Source organism: Coturnix japonica, chromosome 3, assembly GCF_054131305.1.
Source record: "Coturnix japonica strain WE chromosome 3, WE-NBRP24, whole genome shotgun sequence".
Taxonomy (NCBI): Eukaryota; Metazoa; Chordata; class Aves; order Galliformes; family Phasianidae; genus Coturnix; species Coturnix japonica.
In genome coordinates, this window is record NC_140665.1 from 98,965,657 (window position 1) to 98,987,827 (window position 22,171).

General features: G+C 44.9%; 2 protein-coding genes across 45 annotated transcripts in view; one reads left to right on the top strand and one right to left on the bottom strand.

Annotated features, from left to right (window-relative positions):
* The window catches only part of DTNB (dystrobrevin beta), a 131,936-nt gene extending 110,331 nt beyond the window's left edge, over positions 1-21,605 (bottom strand). For 19 of the 42 annotated variants that reach the window (XM_085544102.1, XM_085544096.1, XM_085544093.1 and 16 more), the window contains exons 1-7: positions 21,492-21,605; positions 21,097-21,165; positions 19,561-19,708; positions 14,052-14,119; positions 9,822-9,902; positions 8,055-8,268; positions 3,768-3,853 (exon numbers count right to left, since the gene is read on the bottom strand). In XM_085544102.1, coding sequence (XP_085400228.1) covers positions 3,768-3,853; positions 8,055-8,268; positions 9,822-9,902; positions 14,052-14,119; positions 19,561-19,580 — 469 coding nt within the window. In that variant the 5' untranslated portion in view covers positions 19,581-19,708; positions 21,097-21,165; positions 21,492-21,605. The remainder of the gene's footprint in view (positions 1-3,767; positions 3,854-8,054; positions 8,269-9,821; positions 9,903-14,051; positions 14,120-19,560; positions 19,709-21,096; positions 21,166-21,491) is intronic. The other 23 variants (XM_085544103.1, XM_085544105.1, XM_085544097.1 and 20 more) reach the window with 3 other exon arrangements.
* A 210-nt stretch (positions 21,606-21,815) lies between these two features.
* The window catches only part of LOC107312373 (uncharacterized), a 36,119-nt gene continuing 35,763 nt past the window's right edge, over positions 21,816-22,171 (top strand). For 2 of the 3 annotated variants that reach the window (XM_085544119.1, XM_085544118.1), the window contains exon 1: positions 21,819-22,050. In XM_085544119.1, coding sequence (XP_085400245.1) covers positions 21,976-22,050 — 75 coding nt within the window. In that variant the 5' untranslated portion in view covers positions 21,819-21,975. Of the gene's footprint in view, positions 22,051-22,171 lie in introns of all 3 variants that reach the window. The other variant, XM_085544117.1, reaches the window with a different exon arrangement.

Genomic DNA, 22,171 nt, shown 5'->3' on the forward strand with positions numbered 1-22,171 from the left:
ACCTTAAAAGAGAAAACCTCAAGCTAAACAGGAGCTAACAGGGTAATTTCTCCAGATCCCACCTTAAGGTCACATCATGCATGTACTAATTAAGTTTCCTGATGACAAGGTAATATACTTTAATTCTCATCCAAAGTTTCAGTTCAGTGCAACCACACTATAAACATATTTCTGCACTTTCTCATTTTACTAGAGAAAATAAAAAACGAACACCAAAACATTGCTCAATTCCAAAGATACCAACGTAAAATGGAGTAGAACTTGATGAACATTGTGAAAAAAAGCTCCTGTTGTATCATAGAATTGCAGAATGGCCTGGGTTGAAAAGGACCACAATGACCATCTAGTTCCCACTGCTGTGTGCAGGGTCGCCAACCAGCAGCCCAGGCTGCCCAGAGCCACATGCAGCCTGGCCTTGAATGCCTGCAGGGATTGCCCCTCAAAACCTATTACACTTCCTCCAAGCACTGTGTCCAGCTTTAAGACCACCAGAATCACAGAATATCCAAGAACCGCAGAATAAGAAGGACATACTGAAATGTAGAGGGCTACAAGGATGGCCAGCAGGTTGGAGCACTTATTCTGTGAGGACAGGCTGAGGAAACATTACTTGTTCAGCCTGGAAAAGACTGAGTTATTGGGAAGGCATAATAACAGTACACCAAAACCTACAAGCAGGCTGTGAAGGACACAGAGGAAGGTGCTATTTGATGAAGATGTAGTGATTTGCATTTGAGAACCTGGCATTGGAGAGGCCATCAGTCTGGTGCAGATAGTGCAGGCCTTCATCATCATTCACCCAGAGAGGGGAACAAACCCAGGTCACAAGACTGTCCACGTGGGTGCTCTCTGGTCCTGATGTTCCATGGAGCCATTATGATCCAACTGGGATGCAGGCCCTTGAAACAAGCAATGTTGGAATTTGTTTGAAGCCAGGTTCTGTTTGCAATTTACTTGCAGAAAGGACATGGAAGGAAACACTAATTACTTCACTATGGATCTGCTTGTATGCCAAAATGAAGTCACTCAAATCCACAAACTTCATCATCTTTATATGGTATTTCCCTAGCTTAAAAAACGTGATGCAAAAAAACTAAGCCCATAGCAACAGGCTGAGCTTATAACTCCTTCCTTGCACATCATGTAAAGCAACTTCTTCACAAGGAGTGTCAGTCACTGGAAATAATCTTCCCCACTGAAAGCAAAGCGGTATCATAGAACAACTCCATTCATATGTACTGTCAGACACTGTACGGTCTGGAAAAAGAACAACCTCAATTTGCTCACATTTTCAGAATGTTGAAAGAAAGCCTGTATGCATATGCAAGTACAGAGACCAAGCGACTACCACTTAAATTCAGAGAGGAGAACAAGAAATATTTACAACTTCCTGGATTTCCAGAAAGCCTCATGGTCCAGCTGAGCTGACAGCCTGCTCACTTAGTGCCTTCAGCCCTTGTCTTGGAAGGGGAACGGAGCAGCTGGTTTCTATTTACCACAAACGTGTTGTCAGAACACCGTCCCTTCACCACCATTTTGCTTCCCATCCAGGTTGAAGGTTCCTGTTCTCAGTCTAGTTGTTCCTTGTACAGAAAGCTTGCTCTGACTTCAGTGACTGCTGCTCTTCTCAGGAAAGATAAAGCAGATCTGGAGAGTAAGTGCGAGGTACCACAGCAGTGCTCATACGAAGCATAAACATACCATAGACTTATACAATGCTGTAATCTTCCTGTTTTATTCTTCATGTCCTTCCCTCTCGGTCACAACACTTCATTACTTTTTTAACCACTGCTAAATAGAACATCAGTCTTCCAGGAGAGGCTCCAAGATCTGTCTCAGCAGTAACAGCTTCCTGAGCTCACCTTTCTGTGCATGACATTAGGATGACACCTCACTCCTCCAGCACACACCACTTCACATAAATTCACACTGAATCTCAGCTACCGTTTCATTCACAGTTATTCAGCACTGCCAGATGATGCTACAACTCTTCACAGTCTATTTTGGCTTTTACTACACCAAAGTACTATACAAAAGACTGTCATCTTCCACTGTATTTTTCCAGACAATTTATGACACGTTAAAAACAGTTTAAGACCAGCACTATTCACCCACCTTTTTACTGCTCTTCTTTGGGCTCCTTTCAGCTAAAATCTTACACATGGAAAGGACCTTCCTTTCATCCCTTTCAAGACTTCAATGTTTTTATATGTTTGATAAGAGATACTTGAAGCCCTTTCAGAAACTCAAGAAGCCTGTATCAGTCAGAAATCCTTTGCATTTTTCTACTTTGTTGCCCTACTTTAAGAAACTCCTATGGTTTTATAAGACGTTCCTTCCAAAAGCCATCCCTGCTCCCTACCCAATAAATGATTTACCCATTAATCAACTAATTCTGTTCTTCATTACTACCACTGGAACAGGTTGCCCAAGGAGGCTGTGGATGCCCCATCCCTGCAGGCATTCAAGGCCAGGCTGGATGTGGCTCTGGGCAGCCTGGGCTGCTGGTTGGTGACCCTGCACACAGCAGGGGGTTGAAACTGGATGATCGTTGTGGTCCTTTTCAACTCAGGCCACTCTGTGATTCTATGATTCTATCCAGATAGTGCACAAAGAAAATAGGGAGTGCAGATAATGGAGGACAGATCCCAGCATTACAACATAAATTGGAGGGCAGCTGATAAAGTGCAAGAAAGAAGACATGACAACCAAAAATACAAAATAGCAGCACTTGGTGAAAGTAGTCAAAAGCCTTTCCTCCTACTTCAGCTGAACCTCAGCTAAGAATTTTTATAAAGAAGGAAATTACCGTAGTAAAGGGAATAGGACTCAACAGGATTAGCAAAAAGAAAAAGAAACTTTCACATGCTATGAAAAAAGCTGGGGTGGAGAAGAGAACATTAAATGCAAAACTGTCAAGTTTTAAGACATATTTGTGAAGGAAGACTATTGAATAAGGAGTCTTTCAGGTGAAGGCATCTTAATCAGCCACCTTCTGATTCAGCAACTTGCAGCCTAGTGTAACCTCCAGGATGGTGTCTGGGCTTTGTTTGAAAGCATCAATTCCTTTAACATCTAATTCCACATTTAATTGCCTTTTCCATTAAAAGGTCACTTTCTACCATTTGCTTGACATGTTTCAGTGTGGTCCTGCTTATGCATAAATGTAGATCTCCTTTTGTGTACCAAGTTTATACCAAACTGTTTACCTATTGTAACCTCTTCAGACCCTGAGGTAATGGGATCCAAAGTTGTGTAGTGTAATAGATCACACTGGTATTTTGTATCCTTGTTAGAGAAAATATATTTTAGAAATTTAATGCTGTGGAAAAGTGAGAAGAATTATTTAGAATAATAACCACAGAGGTCAGAAGGAATGAATTATTACAAAGCAACTTTCATAAAGGAAATTTAGGGGGAAGATGAAAACCATTGACACCAGAGCAGCAAAATCTGGCACGAGCAGTAAGGCCAGCTTCCAATCTTGTCAGGACAGGAAAGGAAAGAAAATCCCATAAACCACACTACAGCTCGCCTCTGAGAAGGATGGAAGAATTACACGTAAGTGCCAAAGCTTTTTAATATAAACACACGGCCTCATAAAAGCTACTCAGTAACACACTCAGGATGTTTGCTGTGTGACCAGCAGATGGCATGTGTTACAAAAAAACCCCACGAATGTGACAACATTGCCCACTCAGCAAAAATAAATATATAAATAAAATAGGAAAAAAAAAATAGTTGTGATTTTGATTGGAAATACTTACATCTTAGTTTGTCCAGTATTTTGCCACCACACATTGTTGCTAACATTGCTTTCACTGAAAACACCGTCAGCTTCCCATGGCCCTCGCTGTGGAAAAAAGTCTGTGGTAAGTAATTGCTGCAGGGTGAGAAGGAACACAAACACTGGAGTCATAGGTAGGGAATGCATAACTGTTAGCAACTAAGATCAAGCACAACTACTTAATATAATGTTAAACCAGTGCTAATATCTTGAATGTACCACACTGAACAGGAATAACGTGAACAGACAAAATTAAACTGATGGTATGTATGGGGAATTGTTGTCTAACATCAGTAAGAGAAAGTGAATTTGTCCATGTGGAAAGCACAATAAAGCCAACTGAGCACAGCATGATATGCAGAAACAGCAAGGTGTGTTATCTCTGTTATGAGGATGAAACTGGGGGGAAGCAAGTCACCAGCTCAGGACAGGTTGAGTGAAACACACTGCAGCTAATACTGGCAACAGATTCCAGTTGCACCAGCCTGGCCCAAGGCACAGATCCTTCCTCCCTCCTTCCCAATTTCAGTATAAGCTTCCATATCAATAAAGATAGAAGTCAGAGAACCTTCACTGTGCCATACTGGACAACTACATTTGCACTCAGAGGACCAGTACTTGGAAAATGTTAGAAAGGAATAAAAACACTGAAAGTAATTCTGCCTCATGGCACCAGAATGGTGGCAAAATTCTTATATTAAGCTGCATAAAGGCTATAAAGTTAACAAAACATTAAAGATAGCAGTTATCCTACTTCATTTCTGTCTTGTTGTTTCCTCAAAGGAAAAAGTTGGCACTCCCGCTATGCCAAACCACCAAGCCACAGAAATAATAACACCCAAAACCCAACAAGAAAGATTTCACTACATCTGAAATCTGAAGTCTGAATAGAACCATTCTCTTCAAACCTTGGTCTCTGATCTTGTCTTAGCAAACCTCAATAACCATTTAAGGTTTCTTTAAAGCAGAGTCTCAGCCCCTCTCTCCATTTGCTCTGTTATAGCCATTCTAATTAAAAGAAAGAATGAGTGACTGGAACCATCCACATCTCCTCACATGACACAATCTTATCCTTGAAAGATATCTCATGGTGCCTTCAGATATAGGCCTGCTTCTGCTGACATTCTATTGATTAATCAAGGATCTGGGTGTGCTGATGGCCAACAAGGCGATCATGAACCAGCAGCGCACCCTTGTGGCCACAAAGGCCAGTGGTGTCCTGGTTGACCGATGATAGGCCAACAGTAGACCAAAGGTTGACCATGAGCCAGAAACTTACCCATAATGGCCAAGGCGGCCAACGGGACTTTGGGGTGCATTGCACAGAGTGTGACCAGCAGGGCAAAGGAGGTGCCAGTCCCTTCTGCCCCTGGAAAAGCCACATCTGGAGCACTGAGCCCAGTGCTGGGCTCCCCAATTCAAATTGGGGACAGGGAACTGCTGGAGAGAGCCCAGAGGGCTGCAGAGATGGTGGATGGTGGGGGCCTGGAGCACCTCCTGATGGGAAGAGACTGAAAGCCATGGGGCTGTTCAGCCTGGGGAAGAGAAAGGGAGAGTCGATCTGATCATCAGTAACTGAAGGGTGGGGGTCAGGAGGATGGGGCTTTTTTGTGGCACCCAGCAACAGGACAATGGGCAACAGGCACAAACTGGAGCCCAGGGAATTCCATCTGAATGTGAGAAAGAACTTCTTTACCGCGAGGGTGCCAAAGCTCTGGAACAGGCTGCCCTGACAAGTAGTGGGAGTGGGGAGATCTCCAGAGGTTCCTTCCAGCCCCTACAGTTCTGGGATCCTGGAGGGAAAGAGGTGTGAGGAGCAGCTCAGATCCCTGGGTTTGCTCAGAGGAGCTGAGAAGAGGCCTCACGGCAGCCTACATACAATGGAGAGGCAGCTCTGAGTTCTGATCTCTGTTGACAGTGACAGGGACCAAGGGAAGAGCATGGAGCTGTGTTAGGGAAAGGTCAGGTGGGGGTTAGGAAAAGACTCTGCCCCAGAGAGCAGCAGGCACAGAACAGACTGCCCAGGGCAGCCAGCACCTTGAGCTCCTTGAGATGCTGGAGCTCAAGGAGTGCCTGGACACTGCTCTCAGTGATCTCAGTGATCTCTGCACAGGATCACGTTTGGGTGATCCTGTGCAGAGCCAGGAGTTGGGGTCTATTCCATGACTTCAGACCTGCAATTCCTATTGGGTATCTATTCCATGACTTCAGACCTGCAATTCCCCCTTTTTGTTCCCTATTCTGTGTGCAATAGAAGGCAGTCACTTCACAGAGACAGTCATAGAATCATAGAATGGCTTGGGTCGGAAGGGACCTCAAGGATCATCAAGCTCCAACTGCACTGCCACAGGCAGGGCTGCCAACCTCCACATTTAATACTAGACAAGGTCATATCAATTTCCCCAAAAAAGCCATCACAGCTTTCCTCATAGTGCTGCACTGTGGGTACTTCCCAATACACTGTGTGAGCTCCTTCCAGCTTTGCCAACTATGGGGTCCCTCCTGTTCATGCTGCTTGCCAACTCATTTCCTCACTTAACTGTTGGTCATCCTCTCCCTTCTCCTTACTGTGTGCTGCTGTTACAATATAAAAATAAAAAAAGAAATTGAAGCAACTAAAGCTGTTGCTAAACCAAATGCATTTCTAGGTGAAATCAGAAAGAATGGACCATTGCTCTGTGGTGCCAATAGTGAGTCAGGGATTCCAGAAAGCTGTAGAAAGCTACCAAGAAAAACAGGCTCTGGAATAAGCCACCACAACTTTCAAACACCCAGAGGCAAAGCTTCATGGGAGAAAGCAGCGAAGAGTATCATAACACAGCTACTCCTCCTCCCAGCTCACCACTGTACAGCCTATGAACCACCAGTTCTTCACCACAACTTGTTGTTCTGCAAGTCTTGGGGATGAGCTGATTGTGAGCTCAGCTCACCTCTCATTCTTGGCACTGCCACAGCACAACACAGTGCAGCATCACAGCTTCTCTCTCAACACCATGTGACAGATAGAGGGAGCTCAACAGAGCTGCTGTGGCACGCTAGGAGCAAGTAGGCTGCTTCTGCTGCAGAATTTGCAGGGTTGGGGCAGGGGGAGATAAACATGTCTCTAACTCAACATGTCTCAACCTTTTGAGCCCGTCCCCCCCAAAACACAACCACTTCTATTTTAAATTTTACATTTTCTAGTGTGACCTGACTCAGAATAAGGAAACTCATCGGTTACCCTTCACAACAACTCTCACAATCAATATCATATCAGACTAAAAAGAAAAATATAGAGGTTTGGTTCTGATCTTATAGCAGTATTCCTACTCTGAGCTCTGCACTGTTTTTAGCTGTCCTTAGTGAGACCAGGACTGCTCTGGACTTATGGGGAGGATAAATTTAGTTGCTCTTTGGTAACTTTAAGGAGGGGTCTTATTAAGAATGATTAAAACTTGGACATTACAAACACAGTAACTATTTGGCATAGTCAGTGGTCCAGGTTGCTTTAGATAAAACTCCTGCATCTCTGTGTCAACATCCTGGCCACAAGCAGTTTTCTACTGCTCAGAGAGAAGGCAAAAGCAGAAGAAAGACAAAACAGATAATAGCTGACTGTGAGAAAGATAAGAAAGAAAGAACTGATAAACAACAGGGAAAGATTTCCATTTACTACCCAAAGGACCCAGAGATAACTTTTACTCAGGATTAGCAGATTAACCCCTGTTGAAAGAGGTTGTGAAGGAAACTTAGTAAAGCTGGATGTAAGGGAGTATCTGGCAGTATTCTGAATAGGAAGGAAGTTTGTTTTCAGTGAACAAATGAGAGTTAGTCTTTATGTGGTCACAGTGTGTTATATAATAGGATCCGAGCTGAACATCCAAACAAAGCAGCCTTGTAAAATGGTCTTGTTGATCAAGAGTCAACAAAAAAAGCTTTCCCTTTTTAAAACACTGCTACAGCACCACTGAACATTAAGTCTAACATTAAATCCTATCACAGCTTGCAGAACACTACAGACATGCAGCTGGCAGCAGGCTGCCATTTCCAGAAGGCACTAACTCATCTTCCTGGAGAAAGCAATTGTTAACAAAAAGCATCGCTGCTGTGTAGATCTGTAAATCTCTGCAGGCACCACTATGATATTAAGTGTGTGTGCAACACACAACTCCACGACATTGAGAAATAGCATGCAGACACTTGGCCAGAGAATCGTGCAGTTGCTGGCTGAGTTCATCCAACTAAAAGAGCAAATCAGTTTAGGAGTACAACTAGAGGAGTTACTAGCCTGTCATATGCTGCTATCATGAAGTTGAGGAGAAGGCTGATGGATTGCTCTACACTGATTTGGTGAGTAGAAGGAAGGCGTTTGTTGAGCTGGTAGTAGATGGATGAGATGATGGTTTCTAGTCGAGACACGTTGATCTCTGTGTTATGATCCAAAGTGTTAAGGCCATTATCTCGGAAGGCTTCAATCATATTCCAGATATCAACAAGATGAACTGGAAATAAAGGAAAAAAATAATTAGCTTCTATTCTGCAATGCACACAATCTTACTTTTAAGGCACTACTTCTGAACACAACATTCACTTTGATTTTGGAATTAACCACTGCTTACTCATCTTCTAAGTGAGAGACAGTCTAGATACTCAGTTCACACCAGCCACTGTAAAGCAGCAGCAGTGCCCTGAGTCCGTGTGGGCCTTTTGTTCTGCTCCTCAATGAAGGGCTCTAAAGCAAAGCCACATGAGAGAGAAACGTGCTCCTCCACCATCACACAGTGCTGTAGCCACTGTAGCCACATTAGATATTTCCTTCTGCAAAGGACATCAGCCACATTCAACATCCACTACAAACTGGTTACTGTAACATTGGGATGAGGAACCTGATGTTCCAGTTAAATTGTAACTGCTTCCAGCTGGTGCCAAGAGAAAAATACTTTGTAAACATACGTCTTGAACTCCAAAGCCTGTCCCTAAATTATCCCACTGTACCTGTTCATGTATCTAACAGTTAACAACATAGTGAAAGTGTTCCTTAACTACACTAAGTGATCTGCAAAACCTCATTAAATTATGCTTGAAAATGTTTCGGTGTTTGAAAAGCATGCAGGGCAGTGGGTAAGACATCTAAGGACCAGCAAGAATCCATTGGTCCAGACCATCAACTCACACCAAACATACCCCTGGATCACTGCCTGGTGCAGACAAAGATCACAAAAGCACTCTGCTTTATGCACATATGTAAATGAAAGGTTACCTGAAGCATATGTATGGCACCAGTGAGTTAGGCCCTAAGTGTGTGTGCCACTATAATTAGCATATCTTAATATCTTGCTACTGATCAAGAGATCTTTTTAATTCAAAAGCATGGTTGGTGTTTTCTGTTTAGGGAAAGCATATCTCTTTTCCTAAGGCATGAAGAAGGTGTGGAGCTGCACTTTGCATCTGCACACATCTGCAGGACTCCTCAGCTGCTCTCCTGTTCTCTCCCACACCAGTTTCACACCATTGCAAAGACGCAGCTGCTCCATTAGTCTGCCAAGCATTTTGCTTGGTCCAGTTTAATAAAGGAAACAGAACCCCTGGGTTCACCCTTACTTTGGTGAGCTATTTAATGTGGAAGACTAGGGAAGAGAATGAGAAGACATGCAGTGAGTAGCGTGGCATAAACTTCAAGCGCTCTCTGAGGTTGCTATATATATGCCATGACGGTGAAATGCAGACACCTTCATGCTATCATCACCAAAGCTCACAGCTGCATCCAGCTGTCTGCTGGTTTCTGTTACACCACAGTGGAAAGGAGCTAAAACAGCCTGGGGCTGTCTGCAGGCAGCACTGAAGTATGTCAGTCCGGCCCAGGTACTTCAGGTTTTCCTTGAAGCATTAGAAACTAAAACTGAAGACACTATAAATACTGGTCGAAAATCACTGCCTCTTTAATTATCCCTATTTTTAAGTAATACCTTCCATTGTTGATCATTCCTGCTGTATTTAAAATTCACGTGGGAAGAATATTTGCATGAGAAACTGACAAAGAGTGATTATAACTTACGGTTACATCGCTTCTGCACAAACCGCAGCTTACAGGCTGTTCGATACGTTGAAAGTCTGATGACATCGAAGTTCTGGGCCCCTATGAATAAAAAAGAAGTTGGTGTTTTTCTTGCCTCTGTGACACTCAGCTCATTTGTTCACTTCGAAAGTGATGTTGATTGTTTCCCTGTTATGGGACAATGACCAAGGTTTTCATGTGGTATTTCATGAGGAAATGGGACCAGTGTATTACAAACTGATGGAAGCATCAGGCCGACATGAGAACTCTGAAGGCCCAAAATGGAATCAAGAATTGGGTCGAGTTGCAAGTGTGTACAGAGAGGAGCTCACTGCTGCTGGGTGGTGGGTACACAGAAGATAGGAGAAAAGGGGGGTGATGCTCCTACCACCATCCGCATTGCAGCCTCCCTAGGAGTTTGCTTTCCATTCCCCAGGCAGATCCACACCAGGCAAGAAGCAGAAGAAAAAGCACAGAGGAAAGAACCCCAACCTCACCAACAACCTCCCACTTCAAGATGTTTAAAGCTTTCATGGTACCTTCAACCAATCCCACATCATGAAAGATGCAAACTCTGTTATCTGTCACCTGTCTGCACCACATCTACCAGCTCCAGCCAGCACTGCAATTACTTTGAACATTACAAACCTGAGCAATCCCTGAAAGTTGTATTAATCCTCTGCCAAAGGCCAAACAGATCTGCGCATCTCCCAAGCTGATCAGATGAGATGATAAATGATGAGGGGGGATGATAAATGACACCGCTCTTAAGTCTGGTATCGATCATTTCAGATCTGGAAGAAGCCAACAACTGGTCCAAGCCTTGAAAATCTCATTAATCATAAACAGAAATGTCTTTTAACTGGCTCACATTCCAACAGCATGTGTGGCTACACCCTGTAATCAGTTGAGTTCTAAGAAGGAGCGTGAACAATCCGGATGCACAGCAGTGGGTGCATGTGGATCCTGCACCTCCCCTGTTCTCATAGGAGTGCAGCAGAGTAACATCTGTACAATCTTTCAGACCTCTGAAATGTCAGTGAGTCCATGAGGACTGCAGTGAGAAGCAGGGAAAACTGACTCATCGAATGCAGACCGCTAAAAGACACACACAGCAAAAAGAAACCCCAAAAGCAACAAACCCACATCCTCCTGCAGAAGGTATGTGGCTGCTCTATGGGGGTCATGCTCAAACGTGATCACATTTTTTTTTTCCTCCTACAGCATTCTGAATTCAGAAACCAATCTGCAAACCTTTGAGTCCACATTCACCAATTCACAACTGCAAATTTCAAAAGCCACCTTATTTGATCAGTACAGGAGATGTGCAGGTCTGTTTGGTCTTTATGGTTTTTGGGTATTTTGTAAGAAATCTGCAAATACAGCACCAAGGTCACTCTGCTTCAGCAGAGTCTGTTGTGATAGGACAATGAGAAATGGTTCCAAACTAAGAGGGGATATTTAGCATTGATATAGGGAAAAGGTTTTTTTTATGGTAAGCAAGGTGAAGCGCTGGAACAGGCTGCTCAAAGAGATGGTGGATGTCCCTGAAGAAACCCAAGGTCAGGCTGGACCTTGAGTGGAGAGCGACAGGACAAGGGGGAACAGTCTTAAACTGAGATGGGAGGTTTAGGTTGGATATAAGGAGGAAGTTTTTCACCCAGAGGGTGGTGACGCACTGGAACAGGTTGCCCAAGGAGGCTGTGGATGCCCCATCCCTGCAGGCATTCAAGACCAGGCTGGAGGTGGCTCTGGGCAGCCTGGGCTGCTGGTTGGTGACCCTGCACGCAGCAGGGGGAACTAGATGGTCACTGTGGTCCTTGTCAACCCAGGCCATTCTATGATGGGGCTCTTAGTAAACAATCAAGCCATAAGCATCCCTGTTCACTGCAGGGGAGTTGGAACAAATGGCCTTTAAAGGTCCCTTCCAACTCAAACAATTCCATAATATCACAGCAATATACGCTGTAAAGCTTTATCAGCCTCCATCTTCACTTCCAGCCCTGACAGCTTTGCTTGCATCTGGGACTAGAGCACACAAACACACTTGATGGCTTATCACCACCTCAAGATACATGCCTATAAAAAAGGTCAAAACCATGACAGTCAATTAGCAGCTACATGCAAAACCAAAGAAAAAAGTCCATTTTCTACTCCTCGCTTCCTGTGTCAAACTGTTGCATAAGTTTCAATGAGGTTCTTCTTCTAAAGCATGAGTGTCCAACCTTTTGGCTTGCCTGGGCAGCACTGAGTGAAAAGGAGTTGTCTTCATCCACATATAAGATATATAATATAATTCATAGCCACAGGACTGAAGAAAGCCTGACTCCATCCTCCTCACACCTTGACAATAAGAAACTTCCAGTTGCCCAGGGAGGCGGTGGTGAGGTCACCATCCCTGGAGGTGTTCCAGAACTGTGGGGATGTGGCAGCGAGGGATGTGGGCAATGCACATGGTAGGGTGGGTTGGGGTTGGACTGGGTGATCTTAGAGGTCTTCTCCAATCTGAATGATTCTGTAACTTTATATAGGTCAGAAAATTAGAATAGCTTACACAGATTTCTTGCAAGCTCCACAAATACAAAAATCAACAAACACACCCTTGGGTGGTGCATTCAATGTGGATGAGTGTCATAAAATCTACTTCTGCCTCATAAGAGGAATCCTCTAAATACCAACGAGCACCTGTGTACGAAGATCTCCTAGAAAGAAGAGCACTTCTGCATTCATCTTCACAAGGAAATACGTTGTCTTTCTCAGGACAGATGAAGACCTTCAGTCTGCCATCCAATGTTAGAGTGCCTTAGTGAGAAAAGCAGCACTTCCACTGACAAAAGCCAGTAAGAACCACAGCTGCAAAACCCAACAGAACACCTTCTATAAACAGATGATAGAAGAATTATCTACCCTATCTATTTATCTATAATTAGAGGAAATACAAATATTTTTTAGCAACTTAGCCCAAACTAAAAACAAGCAATTAGATTTCTGCTCCCCCTGCCTTGGGTGGCACATTCAAACACTGCCAGCAGAACTCTTTGAAGACAACACTATAATCAAACATGGGTGCTTCAGAAGAAATCTTTTGCTAAAGTAGCTTTAAAGGTTTCACCAATATGCAAGGTAATTAGAACATCAAAGCAGGAATTAGGTGACTCTGAGAATCTTCGTCGAATTAATACTGAAGAGAAACTGTATGGCTGCATATGGTTACTGATGAGATGCCAGTTACATGTAGAAACACAATCAGCTGTACCACCTGATCACCAGATGAATATTGGAGATACAAGACATGTAATACTCTGATGTATCAAAGGTCTTTTAACGGAGACATGATCCCAGTGAGATTCAGTTTGGGATTTCATGCACCAATCCAACAACCTTTGCTTAAGCAGAGCAAGGGCACAGAAAGAGACGAGGTGTGTAGACTAGAGAGTGCAAGCATTGGCTTAGGCCACATGCTGAGCATATAGAAAGCAATCTCACTATAACCTCAGACACAAACCAAGTTGGGAAGGCAGGGAGGAATATAACCAAGACAGCTCTCATGTGAAAGGAAGCAGATATAAATCATCCAGCAATGAAACTACTCTTGTAATTACAGGATGCTTATAACCACACTAAGAATGATGCTCTGGAAGTCTTCCAGCAAAACATTAGCACTGATATGTTACCTGGTTAAGAAACTCACCAGCCTAAATTCTGGATTATAGGATGTGCTGGCCTAACCCAAGGAGTTTCACTCAGTCCTGTGTTTCAGTAGGAAAGTAAAGTAATACAAAGACAAGCAAACACACAATCTTTTATTTGTAACTGCTCACAACTTTTTAAAACGCTGTGCATCATTCTTTAAATGAGATTACCTCCAGACAGGCACTTGATTTATACTAACAATTACAGCCTCTCTTTGGGCATCACAGTGTACCTTGAGGTGAAATACGCCCTTTCTGACTTCATTTATTTTAGTAGCTGTCTACAAACCTCAGAAGTCCCAACATATGGGAAACATGAATGCTCCTTCTAAAAGGAGCTTGGCAAAGCATAGCACTTCATGACTCCTCAGGCACTGTTACCCATCTCCTGCACTCTCCTCCTGACCAGCACCCAGGATGCCTTTCACCAGCTCAGGGAACAGTATTGAGGAAACCAGATGTAAATGATTGGGTGAAATCCCAAAAACAAAGCTCTGTGTAAAGAATACATGATGTTACCTTCCAATCTCTTACTTACTCATTTCCATGAACAGCTGTCTCTTCTCCGCCATTGTCCTCCTCCTCTTCCCACTCTCCTCAATCATTCTGAAGACAAAAATGGCAGTGAGTGTTTGTGCCAGAATTCCTGTTACAAGAGCAACTTACTGTGAACAATATCGTTACATTCCTCAACCAAAATGGTTTGGTTAGACTTGGAAAATGAAAAGAAGAGTCAAGAGTTGGACTTGATGAACCTTATGGGTCCCTTCCAATCTGGGATATTTTGTGATTAAGAGTAGAGAGAAACAAGCATCTCCCTGCAACTACAGCATTCCACAGCACAGGGAACTGTGTAATTCTTCTTAAAGCTGTGCATGCTATAGAAACAGTAATTCTGACATTTTAGTCTCTAACTTATACGTGAACTTAACTTATACTTAAACTGTATGGAGTTTGTAAAACTCAAAGAGTTCCTTACAAGCACGATGTTGGGTTCAGAGGTGCAGCAGGGGGTTGTCTTTAAATAAATGTTGTAAGACTAACACCCAACTTTGAAACAACCAACCAATTAAACATGTTTTCTAAATAGCTTAAACAATGAAACCAATAAACAAACAATAAAACAAGAAAATGCCTAACAATCATTCGACAGCCTCACCAGAAACCAACACCAAGGGAGCTGGCCAGCTCATCCTTATGCAGCACAATGGCAAGACAGATTTCATCAGGCTTAAATGTCACCCAAGAAAAAGAAGCTGTGTCTTGGCACTTAACATGTGCTCTGATTAACAGCATCCCTCAGCAGTCCTCCGCTCTCTGTTAATTATTTTCTGATAAAGAACCCAACATGCACTCATCCTGGAAGCCACCAAGACCTTTACACTGAGCAGTTCATAAAATGAAAATAACTGCACGGTGGTATCTGGGAATACACTTTGTTTCCTACTTCAGACAATCACAGACTTGGAACCAACGTGCTTCTTGCTATCTTCAAACGGTGCCCCAAGCTCAGGAGCTATTTTTCAGTGCTAACATTCCCTTTATCTCCATAGGCATGTCATCTTGAAGAATGCCAGTCGCTGTACCAGCCAGCAGCTTCATTTCAAATGCCAGCACCTCTCTAAATTCCACAACAGATGGACCCCATGGCTTGGGTTAATTACTTGGTCTTCTAAACAGCTTTAACAGAGACCATTTTATCAAGAGACGAGGCACGATACCACTGGATTTTCCACAACATCAAAACCCACCAGGATGAGATGACATTACAACTGCTGGCCTTGGTCCCTCCTTCCACCTCCCCAACACCCCGCTCCCATCTGCAGTGCTGGGACTGGTCCTGTGGAACCTTCCTCATGTCACAGCTGCATAGAATCACAGAACGGTTGGGTTGGAAGGGACCTCAAAGATCATGAACTCCAACTCCCCTGCTGTGTGCAGGGCCGCCAACCTCCCCATTTAATACCAGCCCAGGCTGCTCAGGGCCCCATCCAACCTGGCCTTGAACACCTCCGGGGATGGACAGGGCATCCACAGCCTCTCTGAGCAGCTGTTCCAGCAGGAACAGGTATTAGTGTACTAATCATTTCTTCTTCGAAAGAGCAGTGATGCAGTGGCACAGCTGCACAGGGAGGTGGTGGGGTCACCATCCATGGAGCTGTTCTAGAACCGTGGGGATGTGGCACTGAGGGACATGGGCAGAGGGCATGGAAGAGTGGGGGAGGGTTTGGACTTAGGGATCTTAGCGGTCTTTTCCACCCTGAATGATTTTCTATAATGTATAACCTTCTGCCTTTCTCAAGGGAGCAAAACACTTGAAGTGTTCAGCAGGTGAAGAGCTCAGCAATCACATAACCAAACAGGTTGGAAAAGACCTCCAAGATCATCAAGTCCAATGGTCAACCCATGCCCACCATGTCCACTAAACCAAGTCCCAAAGTGCTACATCTCCTGCACTTGCTTACCAAAAAACCCAACCAATAACCAACAAACCCTGCTTGTAAAGCTGGAATAAAGAGGTAAAGAAGGACCCGTGAGCCTCAGCAGAACCACAAACATCCAGGTCCCGAGAAGGGTCTTACAGCAAAGCCTCACTTGCCAGCAGAGGAAAGGCACTTCAACCTCTTGAAAACCAGTGACTGAGAAACAGGTAACGCTTCATGTTATTTGCATAATGCTAGAAGCCAAAACTCTGCAAATGTTACAGATCACGTGCTAACATTTCTAAATGCACTGTCCTGAAAAGCTAAACTTCACTTTAAAAGTCTGGGTTAAAACTGTAGTACTGAGTCCTGTCTTCAATATGGCTCTTCTGTATGAGTAGGAAACCTGCTAAGGACCACCAGGAGCTGATCTCTAACCCCTTTGTTGTATTTCACTTCTGCCCAACAATGTAACCTCACTCTTACAGTAAAGAGACAGTTTTCCTGCCTCTGCTCTATACTGATGTGTGCTTTGCAGCGAGACAATGAATTTAGTCTGGTTTTGTGTTGCTTTCCCCGCCCCAGTGCTTTTCCAATGGAAGATCTGTATCCTATGGTACAAAACAAACCTATTTCATTTTTCCTCTTGCTACTAAAAAGACACGGAAGTCCTGGCTGCAGTAAATACTGAAGACACAAATGAAACAAAAAGGAAATCGGAAGTCTGCAAATTGCTTCAGGTGCTAAGTGAGACCAGCAAGTTTTCAGAACTTATAGTATGGGTGCACAAAGAACTGGCCTTAGTTTCACGAGTTTAAATAACACCCAATTCAACCAAAGGCCAAAACGTCAGTGTTTGCAGAAACATGCTTGGATACAAATCATCTACACTACCATCAGCCTTTTAAGCATCATGGAAAACCTAAAAGGTGATAAAGATCTGAATTTCACACCCAGATGTGCTGCGCAATGAGCATCTGATCAGCTTTAGTTGTACTTGCAAAATGTTCCATTTCCCCTTAAAGCAGAAAAGCATTAAGACTACACAACCCACCCTGCTCCTAGTGATGGTGATGGGACAGTACATCCTGGATGGCTTCCATTGGCATTTCTTCCTCAACAAGCTGCTCTGTCACCTGTAGCAATCTGGAAAGGACACTTGCATTATGACAGCTCCTGTTTCACTTATGAGGAGGTTGGATCTCCAGAGGTCCCGTTCAACCCAAAGGACTCTATGAGGTTCAACCCAACGCATTTTTTTCCTTAAAGGCTTTTACAATCAAATGCAGTTGAATCTTCAGCCAACCTTTCTGGCTGGACAGCTCCCAGAGTTTCAAGGACTCTGCTCTCCATTGAAAGCTACAAGCTCGAGTATTCAAGGTTCTGGTCTTTGTATTGGTTCTTGCTCTGATAGCACGGGCTCAATTCACACTCCACACCAGTAGTGTAAGACGGAACATTTACAAGAGTGGACGCAGGTGCCCTGTTCAATTCCAACTCAGTGAAATAGAGAATATTCCCCCTGCAGCAGCAGAGCAGTGCTGACTTTAATGTAAGAATGGCGCTGGTTCAACACACTACCGCTCTGTTTGATGTCAAGATACAGTAACTTTGCTCAAGGAGGCAGATATGAGATCAGCAAGATGAACACGTTGCTGTCAAAGAGTTTACCTTCCACCTGGCAGAGAAGCCAGCAGAGGTACTGATGCTGACTGTGCTCTACACATCTTAAAGTCAAGCATGCTCAGGCATGCAAAGACACACGATAGTGACAATTATTTTTACTTATATATATATATAAGCTATATTTCACACTGTGATGGAAGAAGCAGCCCCACATCCTATGGAATATTTCAGCTCTTCCCATTTCTCCCTTTTTCCTTGCCTTTGAAAATTCTCTCTCATGTCCACAATACATACAAGAATTATTTAAGCCTGGCTGGATAAAAAACTAATGACGTAACAAAAAGCAAAGCCTGAATGCTGTCCTCCCCCACATGTGCTTCAACAGGCTCAGCCACTGATGGCACCACAGTGCTTCTTAATCACTCACAGCTCAAGCACAGAAGGAGCACATCAGGCCAATACTACAGGACCTATTTTACAAGGTTTCGCTCTTCTTGGAGCTCATCAGCTGTAGGTAACGGCCCAGACAAATGGCACTGCCTTATTCTATGGATGCCCCATCCCTGCAGGCATTAAAGCCCAGGGTGGATGAGGCTCTGGGCAGCCTGGTCTGCTGGTTAGCAACCCTGCACACAGCAGGGGAGTTGAAACCAGATTGTCACTGTGGTCCTTTTCAACCCAGGCCATTGTATGATTCTGTGATTCTATCAGTGGGAGGAGCCCATGGATTCAACTCCAGCTAAAGCCACAGTCCTTGCTCTTGCCCCAGCCACAGCCACCATCCCAAATCGCACCATCTGTTCTTCCCCAAGCACCACCACAGGCATCTCCTGCCACGTTATAAATCATAGCCTGAAATGCTGTCATCCTGGTTCCGTATCTGCAACTTCAGCTGTTGCCTCACTGCTTCCTAATTACTTTAATTTAGGGACTAAATAAATCAGCTTCTGAGCTATCAAAGGGACGTGCTGCTTTTTTCCTCTTGTTTTGGGCTTGTTTTTCAAATACTCCATTTGGTTTTATGTTGTAATTCCACTCGTGAGACATCCTCCAAAAAAAGCTCTGATACCCTGAAGATCTGATAACCACTATCAGGCGCTACTTATGACATGAATGCATGTAAACGATTAAAAGTACTCCACTAAAAGTACTCCATTAAAAGAAATCCATTAAAAGTTGGGTACAGGTTGCCCAAGGAGGCTGTGGATGCCCCATCCCTGCAGGCATTCAAGGCCAGGCTGGATGTGGCTCTGGGCAGCCTGGGCTGCTGGTTGGTGACCCTGCACATAACAGGGGGGCTGAAATCAGATGATCATTGTGATCCTTTTCAACCCAGGCCATTCTGTAATTAATTCTATTATTCTTTACTTCACTACACCTCTTACCAGGAAAAAGGAAGAGCTCTAGTAGTTATTTCATGGGCATACATTTAACAGGTTTAATGTCCCTTCCAACCCAAACCATTCAATGGAAACCCAAGGACAGAAAAAGAAGAGCCACTCACACTAACAGACCACCAACGCCTTCTTTCAAAGCATATTTTACACATTTCTGATCATTCTTCTAGTTCAACTACAATTTCAGACTCAGTTCCCAACCCTAAATGGGATTCATTAAAGCATAAGCAATGGTGTACAGAAGTATTAAGAATGCTTTGATATGTTACCTCAATACCTACACCAACCTGACAACAGAGCATCCATGAGGAACCGCATATACCTCCCGGTTCTACGGATCCCAAACAAAGCTCAAATGTTTGCTTAAGAACTTTACAAGCCATAATGAATGGCAGTTTAAAAGAGCATCATTAAGAAACTCCAGATCAAGACCAAGCCTGTATTGAATTACATTGCAAAGTCACAAGTTAGCGGTTTTTTGGTGTTGCTTTTACGTTTTGGGGGCTTTCTCTTGTGTTTGTTAATTTTCTTTTAAACACAGTGGATCAGGAGCTGCTTCTAAAGAAGGTTTTGTAAAAAGCACACAGATATGATACAGCACCTTTCCTTCCCTGCAGGCATTCAAGGCCAGGCTGGATGTGGCTCTGGGCAGCCTGGTCTGATGGTTGGTGACCCTGCACACAGCAGGGGGAACTGGATGATCACTGTGGTCCTTTTCAACCCAGGCCATTCTATGATTCATTCCATGACTGCAAGAGAGCCACGAAGCTAAGCTTAGGCACAAGTTATCAGCAGGAGCCTATCTATAAACACTAAACCAAATGTGCACCTTACAATCATGATTTCTCCACTTTGGCACTGAGAAAAAAACCCGAAACATAACTCAACATAAATGTTACAAATTTAAGTCCTTATCACCAAATCTCACCATCCCGAAAGCACAAAGTTAAAGAGCAGCAGTGATAAGGCTAAGAAAAGCAGGCTGCTTTCTATACCACTCACCACTGTTATTTATGTTAGTACTGACAAATAATGTGACGAACGAGAGGGCTAAGCTGGAACTACCCTACAGCGATTAATTCTTTCCATCTTCTCCAGTTGCTTGTCAGTAACAACACCCTTTTACCCAAACTCTCCACTAATCTAAAATATCCCTTGGAAACACAGAAAGCAACAGATGCTTCTGGATTACCTCCATTCCTTCGAGTGCACTCTGTAATATCAGCTGGCAGTACAGGATCACACACACTTACCAATGAAAGGCAGGAGGACAAATAAAAACCAACCCGAGTAATTCTTCAGGCCAACGTTTCTCACATTTCCCAACGTGGAAATGAGAATTTTAACTTCTTTTTTTTTGCCTGGAAAGCCACAGCAGCCAACAGCAGAACAAGGAAGCTGACGCACTGCACACTCAGTTTCAGGAACGTGAATAAGAAAACTGAAAGTACAAAGCGTTTTTAAAGAGCAGCACTGCACAGCTGATGACCAAACTCAAGGCAGTGGCTCGAGTGTTATCAGAGCGTTCTCAAGCAGCACACAAACCATTGGCAAAGGGCTCCCCAGTCTATCTAGGGCTTAACAATCACTTATGAATAAGAGGAGCGCTGCACAGAATCACAGAATTGTAGGGGTTGGAAGGGACCTCTAGAGATCATCGAGTCCAACCCCCCTGCCAAAGCAGCTCCCTACACCACGTCACACAGGTAGGCGTCCAGGCGAGTCTTAAATATCTCCAGAGAAGGAGACTCCACCACCTCCCTGGGCAGCCTGTTCCAGTGCTCCGTCACCCTCACTGTATAAAGGAACTTCCTATGCTGTACTTTCATCCCATTACCCCTAGTCCTATCCCCACGCACTACTGAAAAGAGACCAGCCTCACCACTATGACATATACGTATATAGCACTATGGCTCTCCAGGTCCATCAGGTTGCCTAGAGAGGTGCTGGATGTCCCTGCACACAGCCAAGGTCAGGCTGGATGGGCTGTGAGCACTGATGGAGCTGTGTGTCCCTGCTCAGTGGGACAGATGGTCTTTAAGGTTCCCTTCCAACCCTAAGGACGCTCTGCTGACCATGAACCCACAGACACAGCCTGTTTAGCTCCGTGCACATCAGCCCAGCCACAGTTCATTACCTGGATGGCACACGGAGCCTCTCAGGGCAGCAGCCACCTCAACTCCTTCTGCCAACATCGAAGGACGACCTGAAAAACAACCAACCACACGAGAAAAGAAAAAAAAAGAAAGAGCCACTATGACAAACAGCCGGTTATCGGCCCCGTTCAGCTCAAGCTAAGACCCAACTTCATGCTGCACCCTTAGCTGGAGGCTCCACGTCGGTACACGGACGGGCTGCCCATGTCACGGCCTGGAGGGCCCAGCACTCCCAGCACCGAGCTTGGGACGGGTCTCCTTCCTCAGCCCCACGCCGCCCTCCCCGTTTCTCGGCTCTCGCAGCCCGCCGCTATTAGCGCAGCCCAATACACAGACAATCCGACCGGTCCCATTGATGCCCGCAGCCCCCACACACCATAACCGTGTTGGCCGCCCCGCCCCGCTCCGCCCGGGCCGCATCCACCGCCGCTCCGCCTCACCGTCCCCACTCCAACGGTCCCCGGCCGCCTCACGGCGCGCAGCCAATCGCAAAGCGTCTCCGCGGGGGCGCGCACCCTCCGGCCAATCCCACCCCGCCCTCTGCCTCCGATAGCCAATGGTTGAGCGAGCCCTCGTGCCTCGCCCCGCCTCCTCACCTCCACAGCCAATCGGCGAGCGGACGCTTCTCCGGCGGCGGACGTGCGTGCGCTCGCCCCGCCCCTCCTCGGGAGCGCTCGTGCTCTCCAGCCAATCAACAGCCGGCGGGGCTTCGCGCGCTCCCGTCTCCTGCGCAGGCGCAGTGGGCGGTCAGCGCCTCTCCTCAGGGCGATGAGGGGACGTCGAGATGGCGGTAGTGAAGCTCCAACCCCCGCCACATCTAATACCAGCCCAGGCTGCTCAGGGCCACATCCAACCTGGCCATGAACACCTTCAAGGATGGACGGAGCATCCACAGCCTCATTGAGCAGCTGTTCCAGCACCTCATCGCTCTCACAGTAAATAACTTCCCCCTGACATCCAACCTCAACCTCCCCTCCTTGAGCTCTCTCTCAATAACACTTTAATTCAGCCCACTGTTATGTTTTCCTTTTACCCAACTGGGATGCTGTGTAAAAC